Source organism: Corythoichthys intestinalis, chromosome 7 (assembly GCF_030265065.1).
Source record: "Corythoichthys intestinalis isolate RoL2023-P3 chromosome 7, ASM3026506v1, whole genome shotgun sequence".
In the NCBI taxonomy this organism is placed as follows: domain Eukaryota; kingdom Metazoa; phylum Chordata; class Actinopteri; order Syngnathiformes; family Syngnathidae; genus Corythoichthys; species Corythoichthys intestinalis.
The window spans coordinates 51,280,513-51,303,898 of record NC_080401.1 but is presented as its reverse complement, the minus strand read 5'-3'; the positions used below and the strand labels follow the sequence as shown (position 1 = coordinate 51,303,898).

General features: G+C 38.8%; 1 protein-coding gene across 1 annotated transcript; it reads right to left on the bottom strand.

Moving 5' to 3' along the window:
* Positions 1–1,819: 1,819 nt before the first annotated feature.
* LOC130918614 (tetratricopeptide repeat protein 39C-like) lies at positions 1,820–23,137 on the bottom strand. Its single transcript, XM_057840458.1, has 14 exons — positions 22,816–23,137; positions 16,360–16,408; positions 16,061–16,189; positions 15,878–15,992; positions 15,314–15,683; positions 15,067–15,235; positions 9,653–9,746; positions 9,465–9,572; positions 9,278–9,387; positions 9,077–9,200; positions 8,880–8,977; positions 8,713–8,817; positions 4,992–5,030; positions 1,820–4,915 (listed from the first exon to the last, which is right to left on the bottom strand). The coding sequence occupies exons 1-14, from the start codon at positions 22,965–22,967 to the stop codon at positions 4,826–4,828; spliced, it is 1,752 nt and encodes a 583-aa protein (XP_057696441.1). The 5' UTR covers positions 22,968–23,137; the 3' UTR covers positions 1,820–4,825.
* Positions 23,138–23,386: the final 249 nt, after the last annotated feature.

Here is a 23,386-nt window from a genome sequence, read left to right as displayed (position 1 = left end):
GCCCGCCGGTGTCGTGCCAATGTAGTTACCCCAGTCGAAAACTGTATCCCTTGGGCGGAGCCATATGGAGGTAGATTTGTGTCTTTATTATTCAATCAAAAAAAAGTTGCTTCAATCAAAATGTTTTTTCAATTAAAAAAAAGTCGCTTGAATAAAATAAAATGTTTTTGAATGCAAAAATAAATTTGAAACTCAAAAAAATGCATGGGAAGGCTATTTTTCAGTTTGTTTTTTTTTTTGATTGAAGCAACTTTATTGATTGAAGAAATGTTGATTTGTGTTTGGATCACATTTTGGCTAGGACGTTTTTTGCCTTTATTAGTCAATCAAAAAAAGTTGCTTCAAAAATATATATATTTTCAAAAAAAAAACAAAAAAAAAAAGACAAATTTCAATGATAAAAAACGTTTTGAAAGCGTAAAAATATTTAGGACTGAAACATTTGCATTTGAACACTTAATTTTTCATTGAAAAAGTTTTATTTGATTGAAACAATCTTTTTGTGTTTGGGCCATGTTATGGATAGGACATTTGTGTCTGAATCATTCAATCCCCCCAAAAGTGACGTCACACGTGACGTAAGGAAGGAGTTGTGACGTCACCCTACCCGCGTGACGTCACAATTCCTTCCTCCTGACTGGTGCCGCCCAATTGTCCGTCAACACATCATGTTTCCCTGTTACGGCTACGTACATTCTTCCTATTTACGACGTGTTTTTCTGCTCGTTAACATTAATAATAAAAATGGTGAAGGCGTGTGTGGCGGTCGGTTGCAATAACAGAGAAGATAGACGGAGAAGACGGAGAGACTTGAAGTTCTACCGGATTCCGAGAGACCCGGAGAGAAGAGAGCGAGATAGGCTGCTGCAATTCGACGAGAAAACTGGGCTCCAAACGATTACCACAGATTATGTAGTAGTCATTTTATATCTGGTAAGATGCATTTAATATATATTTAGAGGGTTTTGGGCTGACAACCACAATTAAGATCATTGCTAGGCTAATCGCCGACAACATACACGTATGTATGTAGTGAGAGTGCTATCGCTAAACCATATAAACATTAAAAGCCCTAACTCCATTGACAAACGACATGAAATACATTAGACTTGACAGTGGATGTTAGCAATAACAAAAGATTTTGAATTGAAAATTTTGTAACTCACCTTTCCAAGCACAAGATAGATTCCTGCCAAATTTTCGTGGACGAGGACCTGTTTCACCCAACCAGCAACGAAGTATTTATAAGCCTCCAAGCTCTTAAAGTTTTTCAAACTTTCGTGAGAATAGGCTGATTTTGTGTGGACAAGATAGTTGTACAGTTCAGGGTAGCTAGCAGATGTCAGGCAAATACGGCGGAGACAGCGGGTCGAAAAACATCGATTTAGGCATCAAATATGGATCTGGCAAATGGATAAACTGAAGCTTTTCCACATAACGCCTTTTATGCAATGCATCAAGTGAGTTTACGGCATCCGAAAGCACCGGGTCTTCCATGAAATGCATTATAAATTGCTCGATCAATTGAGACCATTGATAATACAGACACAAAATGACGGACAAGTGGGCGGAACCATACAGCGAGCACGTGATTTTGTGACGTCGGTGGGTAGGGTCTATAGGAAAGTCAATTACATGCAATGACACTTTCCAGCCACCGGGAAAAGTGTCCGCTTATGATTAATTGGCGAAATTAAATAATCATTTATGTGTAGGATGGAAGACCCCATAAATGAGAAGGTAGTATAAAGGCAGGATGTAAAAATATAAGGCAAATGGACAGATTTAAAAAAGGAGAGCAACCATTGTCTGGATTGAGGGAAAACAGTTTATTGTAGAGTTTAGTGACATTTCAACATAAATGAAGCTCTAACGTTACTACACACAGACCACTCGCAAAGAGGTGAAAAAAATAACACAATTTCTTACATTTTTACTGGATTAGCCTCACTAAAATGGGGTCTTCATTCAGTTCAATACTTTTGACACACAACATTTCAGGATGACACTTAGTGTAAACGTGTGGAAAAGGTCACCATTGGAACACGAAGAAAAGTGACGATAATTTACCAGCACCTTTCAATTTTAATTTTTTTATTTGGACACGCGGGTACGTTTAAGACGTAGGAGTCACTTTCATGTACCTGCTGTGCGATTGCATAGAGCACAATCAAATAAAACAGATTCATGAATCAAACCTAGACTGAATAAAAAATCTTAAGATTGAAATTTCTATGAAACCAGATCCAATGAGCTCTCTGTTGGTTGTATATGTTAACTAAATGAAGTTCACAGACCTTCTAGAATCAAACAAACTCACATTATTTAGTTGAATCGTTTCACTGATTTTACCAAGCAGACTTAGGTTATTCCTGATTCCTAACTTGAGTGATCTGGATCAGTTGTACTGGTTTGCTAACATGAGGTAGCGCTTCTGCTAGAAATACCACAAACTCACAAGATTAAATTCTCTTGGTTTCAGATTATTTATTTCTATTGGCTCACTGACCGTGTCATGACTCGAGTTTGCACAGTGGAAACCACCATGTACTCAGATGGTTTATTGTTGTTTGAGTTAGCTGAATCGGTTAAATCGAGTCAGTGAGTCAAGTCCGCACTTCGCGCGAAGCACCAGGGGCTCGGCTTTTGGCAACAAAAAACTTTGGCTTAATTTGTGTTGAAAAGATGATTTTTTTTTTAACATGATAGTCTTTGCTAGACCAGGCCACAATAGGGTTAACAAAACAACAGTAATTTTTTCCTATACATTTTGAGCGTCGTCCACATTTTTTTTATAAATCAGTCGCCTTTAAATAACATAACAATTGTACGTTGAAAATTAACTTATTCTTACAATATATATAATTAATCATGAAATAATTGTGATTAATGACATCAAATTTCTGTCCTTGACAAACACACGTGATTATTTTAAACATACTTAACGGTAGTTTAGCATATGGACAATGTCCGAGGAAACATATGTAACTCTTAATCTCACGAGTTTAACAAAAATGCATTTAAAAAACAGACCAAAAAATGTTTTCCTCCGTCAAACGAAAAGAAAAAAATGCGATGAACGACATTTTTTTTTAACTGGACAACGGCATGTAGTGCACTGCGATGTTTGTGATTGGCCAAAGCATTCAAAGTGAGCGAATGAATTTTTTATCAACAAAAAAAAATTGTTAACACCTTGATACTTGAATTTACATTTAACAAATTTACATAAAAAATTGGCGGAATAGATAAGTACAAAAAAAATAGTATTAATACAAAATTGTATATATGAAAAATAAATGGAAAAAATACAGCAAAAAATGAGAATCTTAATATATATTAATAAGAAGAACTAAAACTAAACATGATAGATGATTAAAAATATTTAAATCACTGTGTGCCACTTACAACGATCGATGTTCAATTAATTTAAACTAGCTTTCGCCCCGTCACAGTCAAAATGGATGTTCTATATATCGTAATTTTCAGACGATAAGCCGCTATTTTTTTTCCTTCATTTTAAAACTTGCGGCTGTCCAGTGCGGATTATTTTTTAATTTATTTGGGTTCATAGGCAACACATGCGTCCTAGCATGCATTGCAGCACGACAGCAAGCTTATAACAGATGTCATTTAGTGTTATTCGGCAAATTATCTCACTTTTGAATGGATGTAAAATATCCAAACTGAACATAAATGGAGTTGGTAACATAATTTGCTGGATGACGCTGTCATAAGCGTTCAGTAATGCCCAAAATAGTATCACGTCATAATTATGACAGTCTTATGACGCCGCTGTCAAATAAAGTGTTACCAAATACCATAACTAGCAATTAATGAAACTGGAACAGTAACTAAATAAATAATTATCACAGAACTTGATTGTTATTTACATCTGTTGCACTGCAATGCATGCTAGGAGGCATGTTGGACAACATCAGTGTTGACAGCAGGTGGCAGAGGAGGATGACTGTCTCCCCCAAGGGAGCAGTGATGGCCAAATGAAGCTTTGCAGCCAATTGGTTCAAAGCTTCATGGTGGTTCATTTGGTCTTCTGATCGTTGTATGATGCCGCTGTCTAATGAAGTGTTACCGGTTAATATCTTTTAGTGTAAATATCCCATAATACAGTGATGACAGCTGCGGCTTATAGTCAAGTGCGGCTTATTTATGAACAAAAGCCGTTTTCGTGTCACATTTGGTGGGTGACGGCTTATAGTCGGGTGCGCCTTATAGTGCAAAAATTACGGTACACATATATATGTGATTTTGTTATTTTAATTTAGGATTTTCCAATTTTTAGTTGTATTTTTCAATTTTTTTTTTCTTACTATATATACACTAGTATTTTTTAATTACAGTGTTACAATTTTTGTACTAATTTATTCCCCCATTTTGATGTATATATGTTAAATGTAAGTTCAGGCATCATAGGTTTATTCCATTTTTTAATCTGTGTAACAAATTCTGTTAAAATTGCATTTGATGCAAACAGGACAGGTATCTGTCTATGAGTTGACTTCATTTCCCAGCATCCGGCACCAATATCTTAAAAGTCGTACACGTTTGGTGCTCGTGATTGGCTAAATCATACGGAAGGTAAATGGATTTTTAAACAGACATAAATCTTGTTAAAAACATATGACCTGTGGGACATTTATCTGTGTACACGGCACTCCATATCTTAACGTCATACGCCGGGTAATCGTGTGTATTTTTTTTTTAACCGCGAATGGTTAACATCGGGTCTGGAGCTTTCCCTTTTGAATCCCAGTCGGCGGTTTAAGAGATGGTGTAAAAACGCTAACGTCACCCCTTTGTGGAGTCACTGAGGCACTAGTTCCTTTAGAGAGGCTAACGCCGAATGGATGCGTACGTGAAGCCTGTTTTCAAAGTCGTAGCCCGTGAAATCCTCCTGGAAACAGGAATCAGGAAATTGAGTGACGCATCAGCACATTGAAATGATAGAAAGTCGGGGAAAAATATGTTACCTTTGCTTGAAGTAGGAACGATCTTCCCTTTCCCACTGTCTGATTGGTGGAAAAACAAAAATAGCATTAGAGGAGGCATTTTCCTCAAAAACACACATCTCCAATTTATCAAATTTTTTTTGGCATTTGTTTTTTATCCATAAATTAGATATGGCGGAAACACAGACAAGACTGAAAAAGCAGTTTCTGCTCTTGCACTCCTCTTTAAAATAAACTGCTGTAATTTAAGTCAAAACAACTGTTGTGTATGATAGAACAATATGTCTATATGCTGCCATATCAGATTCATGGCGCATTAAGCCCCTGAACTATTTTTAATTTGTCTGTTTTACCCTGAATACCCCCGTTTACAGACGTCGCGCTACCGCTTTTTTTTCGACCCAGCCATAAAACGAAGGTAATTATATTCATCATTCAAAATGTCAGTCGTTTTTAGCTTAGAATCATTAATATGTCTCATTTTGTTTAAAAAAAAAAAAGACTTTAAAAATTATTAACTCACATATTTTAAACTTTTAAACAAATTATCTCACAATGAAAAAAATGGCGTCTGTAAAAAGGTCAAGGGTATCTATCTCATAACTTTTTTCTCCGATATGTCAGATGATAAAATATCGATCCAAACAAAGAAAAATTGATTGAAAAAAAAAAACGTTTAAAAGGGAAAATATATGAAAAAGAAAATCTCAACCACTCCTTGATGTCTGCGATTTCTGCATCGCGATCCTTGTTATATTACCATGTTTCACCCATAAAATCCCCCAAAAATCTGGCTGTGGTCATTCACAGCTGTGTCTTGACACTCGGTGATACATGCTACATGGAGTTTTTGGATCGAGAAGAGGTAAGTATGCGATAGAGGTGCACGATATTTATCGGTCTGATAATTATCGGTCCGATAATAGGAATTATGGGCGTCGAGCACCATCAATGCAGCCTTAGAGTTAGCTGAGACACTATTATGGTGGAAGATTTTGGTAGCAACTTATTGGTTCATTTTTATTTATTTTTTTGACATGGACACCTTTTCAAAACGATATCTCGATTCTTGGCAGAAGCATATCGATAACCTTTTGGGATACAAAGTATCACGATATATCACCATTTCAATATTTTGTCACACCCCTAATGTTCACAATGTGTGACATTTTATGTGTAGTTAGCCTACATCGTAGCAGGGACTGGTTGTGTCACTCATGTGACGTGCTGCGCCCCCACCCCTGACTCACCAGTAGGAGTGGGAACCTCTCAGTACCTCACAATACGATACGATTTGCGATACAAAGCTCACGATAACGATGATCTGACGATACGATTATCGATACATTGGTCAGGAAATCATTCAAGGATAATTCACAAACAACTAATAAACAGAAAAACAAGCTTCTGCGGTGAATTGGAATGAACTTGTCCAATCCATTTGAACTGGTCGGGCAGCGAATGAACATTCGCCATCCCTCCCACTTCAAACGGACTGAACGTCTATGGCCGGTAGTGGCAGCCAATGCCAGGCAATGACGTAATTTTGGGCCAATTAAGGTCATTTACCTGTTCATTTTCAGTTACTTCCTGTTGATCTTGGGGTATTTTATGGGTCTCTTCCAATTAATTTTAAGTTAAAGAACAGGAAATGACCTGGGAATCCCCCAAATGAATAGGCAGTGACTCAGACTCAACAGAAAATGACCTGTAAATGCCCTGAAAATCGGACAGAATGACTGTGAGTGTGAATGCTCTGGTTTTTAATGAACGAGCGTTCCCAGTCTAAATAAATTGGGCGTTGAGCACCGTCAATGCAGCCTTAGAATTAACTGAGACACTATTACGGTGGAAAATTTTGGTAGCAACTTGTTGGTTCATTTTTATTTTTATTTTTTTAGACTGACACCTTTTCAAAACGATATCTCGATTCTTGGCAGGAGCATATCGATAACCTTTTGGGATACAAAGTATCACGATATATCACCATTTCGATATTTCGTCACACCCCTACTCACCAGTGTTGTCTCCAGTCTCCAGGCTTTCACACACGGTAAGATATGTTTTTTGATCTTGGCCAAAGAGAATATGCAATGTTGCTTTAGCCTTTAAAGGTCTGTGCTGAATGAGCATCACACACTAAATGTAACTCGTAGCGTTAGCATAGCATTTGCATTAGCATCAGACTAATGACTAATTTTTTTTTTTTTTTTACATACAGTTCAGGGAGTCCAGGTGGGTATAATTAATTGAAAACAATTACTGTTTTACTGCTGAGTGTGTATGATAACCAGTTTAGTAAACGTCGACTAAAACTAGACTACCGTAATTTTCCGATTATAACGCGCACTTTTTTCCCCCAAAATCAACTTGTAAAATCATGGTGCACATTATAAACGGGTACATGCATGGAGACAGAAATATATATATATATTACATATATATATATATATATAAACCGATTTATTTTTAATTGACAAGGCCACGTTGTGTTGAAAAACCGTTGCCAACCATTACGGTACGTGACGTCACCATTTTGTTTCGGTAATACTTCATTCTAATCGGCCGAATGATTTCGTCTGTGTTAAATTCTGCTTTTTTCACCCTTCATAAAGCACAGAATTTAGTTTCTTGAACTCATTTGAGTCAACGTTTATTGCAGCTCCGCAACTCTGACCATAACAAACGTAACAACACAGACTTTCTGTGTCCGTCAACTATATCTGTCCCTCGGGAAACTCAAACCCAAATAACAATAGTTCCTATTGTTACTATCGTGTTGACAGCGATGAGCTCTCACGGATTTCCGACTTACGTTCTCACTTTCATTTTACCGTTCATTCTACCGTATCAATCCATGGAAGAAACATTTATTCATCATGATGAAACGAGCAAGTTATACAGCAGCCTTTAAAAGAAAAGTCACATCTGTTTTGTTTTCTCCTAGATTCTGGTAAGTTGGAGAAGTTGTCAAATCATACTATTACCGTAAATATTGTCAGTTTATGGTAATGTTTTGAACTACCAATGTGGTATGCTTGTGCTGTGTTTCACCAGTCAGTAAAATGACATTTCTGTATCTGTACACAAGCTCTGATTTCTTGTATTCTTCTGTTTATTGGTGCTAAAATTAGGGTGCGCGTTATAAACGGGTACAATATTTTTCCCTAGATTTTACAAGTAAATTTGGGGTGCGCATTATACACGGCTGCGCCTTATATTCGGGAAATTACGGTAAATTGGTTTGAAAACTGAGTTTTTGTCTACAAAAACTAGACAAAGCCAAATACAGTTTGAGATTACTAAAATATGACTAAGACTAATAAGTATTATCGTTCAAAGCACAAGCAATAAGACAAAATTTAAAAAGGGCTGCCAAAAACAACACTGCACAAAAGGACTAAGGCTCTTCACACTTTTCTGTGGTAAATTTTCAGTCTTTAAAAACAAAAACCGATAATGCAATTTTTTCATCACCGAATTTTCGGGCACATCTCTATTAAGAATACATCTTTAACCATGCGGGTATCATTATTTTTCCAGTCATAAGCCTACAAAATTAGACATGCTACAGGTGCTACCAAACTAACATTTTATTACAAGAATATGTCAAAATTCTATGAGAATTAAGTTCAAATCTCGTACGTTTTGGTTAAAAACAAACAAGAAATGTCCAATTCCAAGAGTGAGTCTTTAAAAAAAAAAAAAAAAAAAAAAAGACGCAGATGAGGAATAAACTGACCTCTGGTTTAGCTAGCAGCACACAGCCCAACTCGTAGACGGCGTACGGCTGAACGTACGAATTTGTCTGCCGTCCATACTCGTCTCTAGCCGCCATCTGGAAGGACTAAACCAAACCCGTCCTTAATAAACACCATTAATGGTCATTTTTGGACGCAGTTAAATTACCTGAACGGCGTCTTTGGTATTGCCATGACACTTGTGGACAGCACCCAAAAGAAGATGTTTCAGGCCACGGCACGACACCTCGTCAAGACGCTGCAAGACTGAACCAACAACATGTTGAAAAAAAAATAATCACTGACTAGAGAATTTTGAGATTTTTACTAAGCAGTCATTACGGCCAAAGTTCTACCACTTTTTACCTTGGTTCATAACCTGCAACTTGGTTGAGGAGCAGTTGGGAAGCGCTTTCCACAGGTACAACACCTCAATGACACCCATGATGCAAAGTTCTCTACTGGGGGAAATCTTCCTCAAACGCTCAGCCTGTGTAAAAACACAAATCCAACACTGACTCAAGACACAGATCCAAGAGACAACATTTCTAAGTCAACAAAACATACCCGTTTGACTGCGAACTGCTCAATCTGGTTGTTTTTTCTTTTGAACAGCTTCTGCACGTCTTTGAAGACTCCGCTGGCGCCGTCTAAGTCACCTGAAGCTCCTTGACATACTAAAGAAGAACACCGATCTTAAAATGAAATGTCAGTGCTAGGATGATCAAGCTAACGCTAAGACGCAGCGTCCCACCTCCGGTCAAGTACGCGTAATAACACTGCGACCATCTAGACTCGTTCTTCAGCCTCTCGAAAGACTGATGAGCGTCTTCGAAGTTCATCTCGATCATGCTGCACCAACCTGATGAGATGAACGAATAATCAGTCATTGCCATGGTAATCCCAACGAATAGTGCCGGATGTGTCGAGTCGCAAACGTACCGATCTCGTACAGACACACGTGCTGGATCTCCCTTTGGTCGGAAGCCAGTTCAAGTGCGTCGTTGAAGCAGGCCAGAGCGCTGTTGATGTGACACTAAACACACACAAAGAAGCTCATTTGCTAGCTCCTTATTTTAAATCAGCGGTGTCCAAACTATGGCCCGTAGCCCAGTGTTTAACAGCCCACAGCCAGTGTTGTTTTCTTCAACAATGACGATAACAAAAATATTTCGTCTGCGAACATTTTTTTCATGATAATGATGTGATGATGATGAGCTAAAAATGTGTCTTGGGAGACCAAATTATAACGAGAAGAATGCCAGTTTTTGTCTGACGAGAACGAGATGAGAATTCGCCATAGTTTCCGTTATAAGTTCATATAATGTGTGACATTTTCTTATCGTACGCGTAGATAGCACGCATCATAGCTAGCTCCATCAAAGCACGCTCCAGACTTGCCTTTTGTGAAACATGTGAAGTGCTGCTTGGTCAGTTTTGTTATCTTATCTTGGCTAGATATGCCATGTTGTTTTAGGATTTAAAAATGCTGAGTGATCATTACACACTAAATGTAACTTATAGCATTAGCAAAGCGTTTGCAGTAGCATTTAGCGTCATCTTAAACTCTCGTCGTCGTCTAAAATGTTTTACATATAGTATGTGGCTTCCAGGTGAGTTTAATGAATTGAAAATAATGTACTGTTTTCCTGTTGAATGTGTATTAACATCCCAAAGATGGTGATGTCCATGTAGACCAGTACTTCTCAAGTAGTGGGGCGCGCCCCCCTGGGGGGGGCGCAGAGCGATGCCAGGGGGGGCGCGTGTGACCTCGGGGAACATGCTTTTTTTTTTTTTCTGCCGTACTGGAATAAAGTGTACTTGCGCATCCACTCAGTGGCTGGCAGTGGCGCTCTCATTTTCAGAGTGCGTGCAGTATTTTTGAACTAAGGAAGAGCACTCATCACACAGAAAACAAATATGAAGAGCAGTGCGCCGCCGCCGTTTTCGAAAGCCGTTTTCCGACCGGACTCACTCACGCAGCGACCCACTGTCTTGTCCGGTTCTTACGCCGCCGCCCGATAAGTGCCATTTTCGGCTTGGGATCGTCACGACGACCGCCCTCACCTACGGTTCTACCTCGGCCGCCGAGAATGCGCTTTGTTCGTGCCGTTTGCCTTTTAGCTTTGACTTTTAATACTGTGGGTGATGAGGAAAGACTGTTTACTGTGTCTAAAAATAATTATAGCGGACCGCCAGAAGCCAAATCAATTAAGACGCCACTTAAAGACATTCGACCCCAATCTCATTGATAAGCCGCTTGATTGTTTTTCAGCGAAAACGTGCCGAATATTGCTAACAATCGTCCTGCTTTGTCAGTGTTATATCAGTAAACCAGTGAGCATTGTTAGCATGCTCATTGCAAAATGACTCCACACCATTGCAAAGGAGGTAATACTGAGTGTGAGCAGCAAAAATAAAAACTGTCCTTCTGTCCAAGGACACTCTTTTTTTCCTTTATTCATTTTTGTTTTTTCGGTCAAATTTTTTGGCATATTGTCCTCATGAGTGAATGTTTCTAATCAATTTGAATTTGTTATTATTTACTGATTTTATTACATTTTATTTTTCTGTATCAAATGGTCAAAAATGTACCTTGAGTGTATTTTTACAGTTTGAATGTGACTTTTTTTTTTTTAATTCAGGCAAATTGATGCACGTCAAGTCTTCTCTGTTACAAACAAAACAATGTTAATAAAGTTATACTTTATTATAAGTTGATCTATTTTACTTTTTTTCTTTATTAGAAAAAAAGGACACAATATTAGGCAGATGCGTATTTATAATAGTAATTTTATAGACAAATAATACTATTTACAGCGGCGGCAGAGAGTTTGGGGGGGCGCGAAACATTTACGTCTTGCTTGGGGGGGCGTAGCAGAAAATAATTGAGAAGCACTGATGTAGACCAAGGGTCCTCAAACTTTTTCCTGTGAGGGCCACATAACTTTTTCCTTCTCTGATGAGGGGCCGGGGTCAGTTTGTAACAGAAAAAGTGTGACGATTGAAGGAGTGCCTAAATGGAAAAATGTATTGTTTTTCAGAAAGCCACAATCAAACAACCCTTTCTGGATTGTTCACGGAACAAAAGTAAACAAAATAAAAATAATATTGAATATAATATAATATAATATGATATGATCTGATATGATAATAATAGCACTATTAATTAAATAGATAATAACCAAATAACCCTCTCTGGGTTCTTCACAGAAAAAAGCCAGGAAATAAATACCACTATTGGGAAAAAAAAAAAAAATCAAAACGCTCTCTGGTATTGTTCAGGGGGCCGGACCAAATGTGGAGGCGGGCCGTATTCTGCCCGCGGGCCGTAGTTTGGGGGCCCCTGATGTAGACTCTAAAATTATGTGCTCGTCTGTCAATGTTAATGCGAAATTATTGGAAATATTTATTTATTCATGTACTAAAACTTTTGAAGTTTACAGACGAAAACATTTTGAGTAATTGGCAACTAAAACTCGACGAGTTTTAATGGACTAAATCTAGACGAAGGACACATTTTGAAATGACTAAAATATGACGAAACTACCGTAATAAGGATTTTCGTCCAAAAAACTCAGACTAAGACGAAAATTAAAAGGGCTGCCAAAAACAACACTGCCCGCAGCAAATATCATTGAATACGGCCCACACAAGAAGTTTCACTTAAGTCTACATTCTGTTGCACTTCTCTGTTTCAACACTACATGAAGCTAATCACTTAAATGGAGCCTCTCCATGAGCTCAGGGGTCAAAAATCAATGTCAGAAACTTGAAAATGTCAGTATTTTAAATATATGTATTAATTCATCATATTTCACTGCCATTGAGAGTGATCAAAATACAAATGCATCCCCAAAAATTTAAAAACCTGATCTTTTTTAACCCAACTTCGATTCCTGAAAATGAAGTGATCGGGCCTGATTCCCGATATGACAATATACTGTATATTGTTAAGCCTGTCGCGATATGCAGTAAGTCAAACTATCGCATGGTAAATAAAAATGAGGGCGGTAACTTTCCCGGCTGCGATTTATCGCCGCGTGCATGCATACATAAATTTGTGCATGCGTGTGCTGTGTACACTCGGCACACGTACATGTTGATTGCACATGAGATTCCAGTAGCTTTCACAGATGTTTATTGGCCATAGACACGCCTTAGGATTAAAGTTCAGACATACAAAATAAGGAAACACTTCTATATTAAACAATGTAAAACGTTAGCATTGCTACACTGAGGCTAATGGAAAAAAGACAATGTACTAACCACTTTAGCCTGCTATAAAACATTGGCAGTTTTCTCCACGAACGCAAAATTGCGGTTAAAAGCTGACACTTCAAACATGAAAACTTGCTAAAAATCTATTTGATACCACATGCATGACGAAAGCGAAGTGCACTTTGTTTTTGTTTCTTTTTACTAAGTGTAAAGCTTACGTTTAGTGGCTTAGCAAACGTTCTTCCAGGCGAGATTTCAAAATAAAAGCACGTCATGTTCAGATTTCTGGAGGCAATCGCATATACTTCAGAATCTACACTACGAATAAATTTAAAATGACACCCATTATGAAAAACCTGATTGGCAATGATAATATGATGTAATAAATAATGATAATTTGGCTTCAAATTTGCTGCCTGCACACTTTGCAGGACAAGATGACAGTCATTTTGTATGAAATTAACACTTTTAATAGGCTCTAATTGGTAGACAACAAAAATCACATTGGGTTTCTCACCTATTTCATATTCTGCACCTAACTAACTTTAAAATAACTCATTATGCATTTTTTTAATATTTATAAATTTTAATATAGTTTGTGTTTTATTTAAGAATAACAATTTATTGCATTTGAATCAGTGATTTATTAGGATGTTTTGTCACTATATATTCGTGGTTGAATAGGTTGGAAAAAAACAACAGGCAATAATATCGCATATCGGCAATAATTATGAGACAATATACTGATTTGCCTACTAAAATTTGTTATCGCTACAGGCCTATACACTCAACGGTCACTTTATTAGGTACACCATGCTCGTAACGGGTTGGACTCCCTTTTGCCTTCAGAACTGCCTCAATTCTTCGTGGCATAGATTCAACAAGGTGCTGGAAGCAGTCCTCAGAGAGTTTGGTCCATATTGACATGATAGCATCACACGGTGCAGATTTGTCGGCTGCACATCAATTATGCAAATCTCCCGTTCCACCACATCCCAAAGATGCTCTATTGGATTGAGATCTGGTGACTGTGTAGGCCATTTGAGTACAGTGAACTCACTGTCATGATCAAGAAACCAGTCTGAGATGATTCCAGCTTGATGACATGGCGCATTAACCTGCTGAAAGTAGCCATCAGAAGATGGGTACATTGTGGTAATTAAGGGATGGACATGGTCAGCAACAATACTCAGGTAGGCTGTGGCGTTTCAACGATGCTCAATTGGTATCAAGGGGCCCAAAGCGTGCCAAGAAAATATTCTCCACACCATTACACAACCACCACCAGCCTGAACCGTTGATACAAGGCAGGATGGAGCCATGCTTTCATGTTGTTGACGCCAAATTCTGACCCTACCATCTGAATGTCGCAGCAGAAATTGAGACTCATCAGACCAGGCAACGTTTTTCCAATCTTCTATTGTCCAATTTCGATGAGCTTGTGCAAATTGTAGCCTCAGTTTCCTGTTTTTAGCTGAAAGGAGTGGCACCCGTCATGGTCTTCTTCTGCTGTAGCCCATCTGCCTCAAAGTTCGACGTACTGTGCGTTCAGAGATGCTCTTCTGCCTACCTTGGTTGTAACGGGTGGTTATTTGAGTCACTGTTGCCTTTCTATCAGCTCGAACCAGTCTGGCCATTCTCCTCTGACTTCTGGCATCAACAAGGCATTTCCGCCCACAGAACTGCCGCTCATTGGATATTTTTTCTTTTTCGGACCGCTCTCTGAAAACCCTAGAGATGGTTGTGTGTGAAAATCCCAGTAGATCAGCAGTTTCTGAAATACTCAGACCAGCCCTTCTGGCACCAACAACCATGCCACGTTCAAAGTCATTCAAATCACCTTTCTTCCCCATGCTGATGCTCGGTTTAAACTGCAGGAGATTGTCTGAAACCATGTCTACACACCTAAATGCACTGAGTTGCCACCATGTGATTGGCTGATTAGAAATTAAGTGTTAACGAGCAGTTGGGCAGGTGTACCTAATAAAGTGGCCGGTGAGTGTATATCGTCATGTTAAATGAAAGTGGTAGTTTCAAGTAGGCCCATGCATCCTTTCATTTTTCTGCAAAAACCTCCAGAGAAAAAAGTTTTGACACCCCTGCTTTAAGTTAACTACCCATCAAAGAAGCCCTACCTCCAACCTGTGAACACGTCCCTTGAAGAAGATAAAGAGGGAAGAGTTTGGGTAGACCAGTGACTTCCTGTGCAAGATCTCTTTAGCCTCCGTCAGACCAGCGTGAGAGTCACACCCGTCTAGCGCGAAAAATGGCAGCACTACCGTGTGATACCACAAGAGGGCCAATCTACAAGATGCCACAAACCACATCAATAGAAAAATGCTTACTCGGTGACCTAGTAACTACTGTATGTGGTGTACTCACGTAGCTAGCGGCGCCTTCATGTCCTTGCTTTCGCTAGCGTAGGCGAGGGCAGCCAGGCCTTGGAGGCGGTCTCCGGGAAACCCCAAGAGGTTGATGATCTTGAGAAGGTGCGGGGGAACCATAGAGATGCACAGGTGGAACAAACCGTAGCCGAAGCTAACCGAGCCCTTCAGGCGGTCCAGGGCTTCGGCCGTCACACCGCTCTCTGCCTCGTTGTGGTTAGCGTTGTCCGGTGCGGTGTGGGTTGTGTTCTCGGTGGTGCTCTCTGTGGTGTTCTGCTGGCAGGCAGCCTGCAGCTGGCTGATGTCGCTGTGACATTTGTTATACATTTTCCACGCCTTGCGGAGGATCCAACCGCCTTTAATGTACGCTGTACAGAAAATACAATCTACAGTACATTTCGAGAGCAAAAATTCAAAACAAAGACACTAAAAGCAAGCTGAAGAAAAAGCTAACCTACCTGTACAACTACTAAAATGCTAGCTCACTGAAAAAATAAATAGCACTATCACTCTTACTAGAAGTTATAACTAACTAATCCACACAGTAGTTTTTAGAGCTAACCTGAGAGTTCTTGCTTGACAAAGGAGAGCACGGCCAGGTAAACCTGACAGTCGGCCACAATAATCTGTCTCTGTAGACGATCCACCACCACCACGCCAGACCTCTGAGAGTCCATCTGTACACATAGAACATTCTAAAACCAAACTCATTCACTGGGATACACGTCTCACTATGTAAACTGACGCTCTTCTTGATCTTGTTCCTGATGGTCTCCAGTACACCGACACTGTCGCTCTCACACAGCTTCTCGGTGGTCTTCAGGTCGTCGCAAGCCATCTGCATCTTTTCCTCCTCAAACGTCATCATGGCATTCTGCAAAAATAATAAACCACGCTCCAATTAACCTTTACACACAGAATTACGACAGATTGATTGAGGAAAAAATGTAACAAGTGTTGACTGAAAATAGGAGAGAACTAACTTTTCCCAAATATTTCATTTGTCCTTTTATTAGTTTTTGTGTTTTGAATTTAATTACTCACCAAGAAGCTGACAAAACTTGCCCCAAAGCTCATTAGTGGGCTGTGGCTCCTAGAAAGGGAACACAAACAGCACAGTGGCATGTGTAAAACTGACATTTATTTCATCAATATATCAGGACACTAACATTTTCAACTCGGTATCCATACAAAAAAAAAAAAATACTCAATATAATTTTCGATACTAAAGAACTAATGAACTCTTTGTGCCGTTGACAATAACTGACATCCAATCATGTAGCATCCAAGTACAGTGATCCCTTGTTTTTCGTGGTTAATGGGGACCAAAACCCACCGCGATAAATGAAAAACCACCCCTCTCCCCTCAAATTTTTTTGTTTTTTTCTGTTAAATGTATTTATTCACATTTAGCATTGAAAAGAGATACATATAAGACGTATTTTTACATTTTCCCCAAAGTATAATTAAAAAAAAAACAATATTATTAAATGCTTTTTAAGCACTTCAAATAAAATAAACATGATCAGTTTTAAACATGTTACTGTCCCACCGAATTATTGTTAAACAAGAAAAAAGTCGGAAGATGGTTGTCTTTATTGAATGCTTCATTGAATGAGTCCGCTCAAGCTGCTCACTTACAATGAGTTGCCACAGGAACTGTTTAACAAGTTAAGCGGTGATTAACGCATGTGACTCTTTTAAGTTTCGGCTTCCAAGCATCTCTGGCAAGATCAAACCTTAATGTCTGTCAATCATTGTTAACATTAATAAGCAAAACCAGTGCACTGCCTGACAAGAAAAGCAGCAGGAGGGAGAGTGGGACTATGTGATCGGATCAGGACAGCTCATCTGTATTTATTTATTTATATATTTATTAATCGGGGGGGGGGGGGGGGGGGGGGGGGAATTCCACGATAGACTGAGAGCGCGAAGTTTGAAGCATGAAGTAGCGAGGGATCACTGTAATCTTTTTAACTGATTGGATGCTATTGACGACAATAGACGTCCAACACCTATCGCCATCTAAGTCAATAAGTCAATATTAAACACAAAAATGTTTAAAGGGAAGACAACACCTAATCATAAGAAATATTATTATACGGTTATGAATTATTTTGTTTAATAAATTGAAAAAAAAATTCCGCCGCCTGACATTTTAATCAAAGCCGGTACAATTTTAGCCAATTAAATGCAAGTATTCCACTTTTCCTTGTGACGTCATTAATACCCGTTATTAAATGCACCTTTGCTTGAGTTTAGCAGTGTGTATGTGCGTGGGTCAGGGGTCGCGTTAACCGAATATTTTCCGTCGTTGACCGGTTTTTTAAAACGGTGACAGAAAAATCTGAAGTCCATCCGTCATTTTGACAGGTTGCAATTCACACCCCAGACAACAGGGTAGCGAGTGAGCATATTAATTAGCTATTGTCTCTCTTGATGCATGACGTCGTTGGCCTTACTCGGAAAAATGTCAAGGCAACTGAGCGTTTGCCTGGCACGGCCAGACTGTTCTCCCTGTATTTTTCAAACACTGAGAGAAGAGTCTGGGACACAGCCTCTCGAGTAGGTACAAAATCAATTGACAAATCAAATTTGTTTATTTGCGTGACGTGTTCTTCACGAGCAACGTCACTCTTGCGTGCCGAAAGTCGTCTCTACAACAACACGGATGGCGGGAGAGCCGAGAATATGTTCCAATCCGCGCTAAAACACATCGACACGAGACATTGACAACAGTCTGTCTCGCGCTAGCCATGTTGAATAAACTCCGTTCTCCTCGTATGTTTACTTCCGCGCGCAAGTCCCTCATCCTGCCCTCGTCGCTTTGCTAACGGCACGTCTGCCCGTCGTTGATTGGTGCACTCCGCTGTCTGTTTGCCTCTTGTTAAGCTTGTTCGGACAGAATATTAATTAAAAATGAATGAAAACTAAATACTATTGAATATGTCATTATTATCATTTTAAAAATGTAAGTGACGGGTAAAAATAGATTATGACCGGATTTTTATGACACTGTCAGTCAAAATGACAGACAACGAAAAAGTCTAGCGCAACCTCTGGCGTGGGTATAGCACCTCACAAAATAGCTGCTTTTGTAATTGCTGTAATTAAAAATATATATACAGTGTACCTCTCCATACGGAGTTAATTCGTTCCAGGACCTTGCTTGTCATTCCAAATGAACGTATGTCGAGCAGGATTTTCCCATAAGAATACATTCAAATTCCATTAATTCATTCCACAAAACCTACGCTAAATCATTAATAAATGCTGCTGGTACTATTGCAAAAAAAAGGTACACAGAGCAAAACAAATAATTGTGAAGAAAGATCGAAATAATAATATAATAACAGTAATAATAGTAATCATACCTGTAATAATGTAACGAATCGGGTTCTAATGTGGCGGATGTGTTTTGCGTGATGTACCTGCACGCACTGCGTGGCTGACTTGACAGACTGAGAGAGGACTTTTACTTTCACTTTTCGTGTTCAGTTGCAGCGGTCAGTAGGCATGTTGTGTGGCGCAAGTTTTGAAATAAATAATAATAATAATAATGCATTTTATTTATAACGCACTTTACATTTGAAAAACAAATCTCAAAGTGCACATTAAAAACCTGACGAAACTGGCGATGTTACCACAATAATAATTGTCACCTTAACTTATAAAGACTGGCGAACAGAGGTCGGAGGAGGACTGTCGAGATCGTAGACATTCTACGGCCGTATTGTCGAGTCAGTTCAAGAAGGCGCACACTAAGCTCATATTTTTCTATCATTTTTCATCTTCATTTCAATGGTCAGCCTCATCTTTTTCCTTTTTTCCCACCTGCACTAACATTCTTGGAACCCATGTTGATTTCTCTCACAAGAAAATCCGCCATGCGTCCGTCTTACGGGAAAACAAAAACTGCGGCGCTGTCATAAATTGTCGTATTTCGAGCATGTCGTCGGATTTACAAACAAATAGCGAGTCAAACTTTACGTCGGATGTCGAAAAGATCGTGTGTCGCAGTGATCGTATGTCAAAGTACCACTGGTATATGGCGGAAAACACTCAGGTGACTTGAAATTCCCCTCTGAGACCCCCAATTTGTCCAAATTTTAAAATTGTCCGATATGCATGCGTGATACATCATTGGAAAGCATAAAATCTTAATTTTCTGGGGGAAGAAATATTTTGAACAGGAGGGTATTTAAAAAAATAAATAAATAAACAGCAAAACCCTATCTTTTCAATTTTTCTTTGTTTGGATCGATTATTTGTCATCTAACAATACGGAAAGAATGCAAAAGTTAAAAAAAACTACAAATAAGCGATAGTTATGAGGTAGATATCCGTGACTTTTTTACAGACACCATTTTTTTCATTGTAACGTGATTTGTTTAAAAGTTTAAAATACGTGCGTGAATAATTTTTTTTTAAGTCCTTTTTTTTTAAACGAAATATTAGACATCAATTCATGATTCTAAGTTTAAAATGACAGATATTTTGAATAATAAATATAATTAATTACCTCCGTTTTATGGCTGGTTTGAAACAAAAGCGGTTGCGCGACATCTGTAAACAGGGGTTTCCAGGGTAAAACGGACAAATTAAAAATAGTTCGGTGGCTTAATGCACCATGAATCTGCTATGGCAGCATATAGACATTTTGTTCTATCAAACACAACAGTTGTTTTGGCTTAAAATACAGCAGTCTCTTTTAATGAGGAGTGCAAGAGCAGAAACTGCTTTTTCAGCCTTGTCTGTGTTTTCCGCCATATATTTTATATTTTGGTTTTAATAATTATGACCTCACATAGCTTAACTCTTAGGCTGCCATTAACAGCAATAGACATCCAATTCCATCTATTTCTGTAAACCTGTGTTTTTAATATGAATTTCCCTTCTTTTACTAGCTCCTACAACACATACTCTATGACCTGGGCTAGCAGTGAATAAATGAATAAACTAATGATAACTTTTCAATAGATGTCAGGGTTTACCTTTATTTTTTTCTATTATCACAGGTCTAAGAAATTCTTCATTTTCATAATTACTTCCCATAAAGGTTACATATACAAAGTATTGCCTTTGACTTTAATGTTAAAGACGGAAAACTACCTCAATAGGGAATGGGACGTACTACGTCATTGTTTGGACCCGCCTCCATGCTGGCAATATAATTCACTTCCGGGCCGGCAGAGTCAATGCGGATTGTAACGTGTGGTAGTGCTAAGCTAACTCTTTCGGTGTTTTAGAAAGAAAATATGGGTGCTTTATTGTTGCGTTACCGGGTGCAACAGCGTCTCCTACGACAAAAAAAGGGGTGAGGAAAAATGGACTCACTTTTCACCGTTTTCCTGCATGGAGGACCAAATATCAGATCACGAAGGTACGACGGATGGCTGGATTGCAGCGGTTCGTCGGAAAAGCATTTCTTATGATCATATTTCTGCTGGAATGAGAGTGTATTCCCCTCATCTCTACTCTTGTAAGTTGAACGATTTATCCACTTTTGGTTTCAATACGTTTTTGTTTTTTTACACCGTTGTGTAAATCTGCCTCGGTAGCAATGCTCGCCTACTACGACTCACCTACCTGTTGTGTTCCTAGGTAAACCTGCTGACAACACATCCCGATTGGTCACCATCTCTCTTCTTGGATCATTTGACAAAGAAAATTTGTTCAATGGAGTGGTTCCATTTGTCCTGTGTCGGACTCAAACAAGCCCCTGCAGCAGACGCCATCTGGGTCTGCCCTTCTCGTCGATGAACTGCGGGCTTTTAACTTGTGAAAATGCAAGAACTTTAATGCACATATTTATTCTGCCTGGCTATTTAACTATGGCCAGTGACGTTTTTTTTAACCACTTTGACAAAGACACGTTTCATTGTAATGTTGAATTTATATATTCTATTATTATTTTTAATTTATAATATTCTTATTTGCAATAATGTAGACTTTAGACTGTCAATTCAAATAGTGTTGGAAAAGTTGCAATACCTAAAATAGAAATGCAAGAACTGTAAAGTACATATTTATACACCTTTATTTACCTAAGGCCACTGGATGTTTTTTAACTGCTTTGAAAAATACAGGTTTTGTTGTGATCTTGTATTTATATAGTATATAGCTTTTTATAATGTATTATGTATTATAATATTTGCTGCCCCCTGCCAGAGTGTGGGCCATTTTGTACTAAAATGATTTTAAACTGTCAGTTCAAATACTGTGTTGGAGACTAGTACTTGCAATACTTAAAATGGAAATGCAAGAACTTTAAAGCACATATTTATCCTGTCTGGCAATTTACCCAAGGCCAGTAAATAGTGTTTTAAACTGCTTTGACAAAGACACGTTTATTGTGATCTTGTATTTGTGTATTACTTATAATTATATAATATTTGCTGCCACCGTCAGAGGGTGGGCCTTGTTTGCACTAATTTAAAGATTTTAAACTGTCAATTCAAATATCGTATTGGAGAAATTGCATTACTTGAAATAAATCTATTGCAACTTATCAGTCCCAGTTCTTGTCTACAACACTGTCCAAAAATTGTCAATGCATATTCCAAATAGAATAACAAAATTAAGTCACCTGACTTTGTAATTATTACACCTGTTTATTATGAAGACCTGAAGTAAACAACAAGCAGTTACAGTTTGTCAAGAAGTTGTTCAAGTCATGTTTTGGTATTCATATTTTATTGACTTTTCATAACACTTGGGATTGTGTTTGTAAGAGCAGAGCAAACTGAAGTTTCAGCGTGCACTCTTCGCCTTTCCAACCTCTCATAACGCTCCGATGTGGTGCGCTTGACCTCAGAATAACCCAAGAAGAGATATGGTGACCAATCGGGATGTGTTGTCAGCATTTCATATGCAGGTTTTCCTAGTAACACAACAGGTAGGTGAGGAGGAGTAGGTTAGCATTGCTACCGAGGCAGATTTACACAACAGTAAAGAAAAAAACAAAAAACGTATTGAAACCAAAACGGATAAATCGTTCAACTTACAAGAGTAGAGATGAGGGGAATACACTCTCATTCCAGCAGAAATATGATCATAAGAAATGCTTTTCCGACGAACCGCTGCAATCCAGCCATCCGTCGTACCTTCGTGATCTGATATTTGGTCCTCCATGCAGGAAAACGGTGAAAAGTGAGTCCATTTTTCCTAACCCCTTTTTTTGTCGTAGGAGACGCTGTTGCACCCGGTAACGCAACAATAAGCACCCATATTTTCTTTCTAAAACACCGAAAGAGTTAGCTTAGCACTACCACACGTTACAATCCGCATTGACTCTGCCGGCCCGGAAGTGAATTATATTGCCAGCATGGAGGCGGGTCCAAACAATGACGTAGTACGTCCCATTCCCTATTATCAACCAAGCGTCCACTCTTCCGGATGTGACGTCATTTAGTCGAACTCACCTTTTTCCATTTCACTCAATCCATTAACGCACACACTCACGACCTCGTAAACATTTAGCGGATGCATGCACGTTACCTGTATCTCTTGAAAAGCTCGTCGCTTTCCTTGAAGCCGTTGTTGAGTAGCATGTTGATGCCTTGCAGCGCCATCTCGGCGTCATCGATGTGCTCGGCCTTCTCCTCCTCCACCTGCTGTTGATGCTGCTTCTGCTGATCTGGGCCCGCCATTGCTGCTCTTATGATGATAATGATGGTCGTAGACAATCGTCAAAACCAAGCAGCCTTTTACTTTCACTCTCTTAGTCCATTCTTGATTTCTTTCATGGTATCCATCCATCCATCGCTTTCCCCGCCTCGTCCTCCCCGTTCGTGCAGCATCCGGTGCATTACGTAATCAAAACATCCACGTGACGAGACGAACCCTACGTTGTGACGTCACAGAGAAGGTAGCAATGTCACCGAAACGAGTATAAAATGTTTAACGAACGAATTATAATCCCAAAAATTTTTTTTTTACTTTAAAATATATAGTTGTAATATGATCATGAAACGGATATGATTCATGGTTGCCAATAAAATATTTCATATCAAAATATAAAATTTGACCACAAAATAACCCAGATTGGGACTAATTTTACGGTTGCAAT

Bases quoted from the DNA above. Each gene is read 5' to 3' on its own strand.
- LOC130918614 (XM_057840458.1), bottom strand. From the start codon at position 22,967: ATGGCGGGCCCAGATCAGCAGAAGCAGCATCAACAGCAGGTGGAGGAG. The intron at 8,978-9,076 runs GTAAAAAGTGGT...TTGTTGGTTCAG, and splicing joins GTTGCAGGTTATGAACCAAG to TCTTGCAGCGTCTTGACGAG. The intron at 4,916-4,991 runs GTAACATATTTT...TCCTGTTTCCAG, and splicing joins CGTTCCTACTTCAAGCAAAG to GAGGATTTCACGGGCTACGA.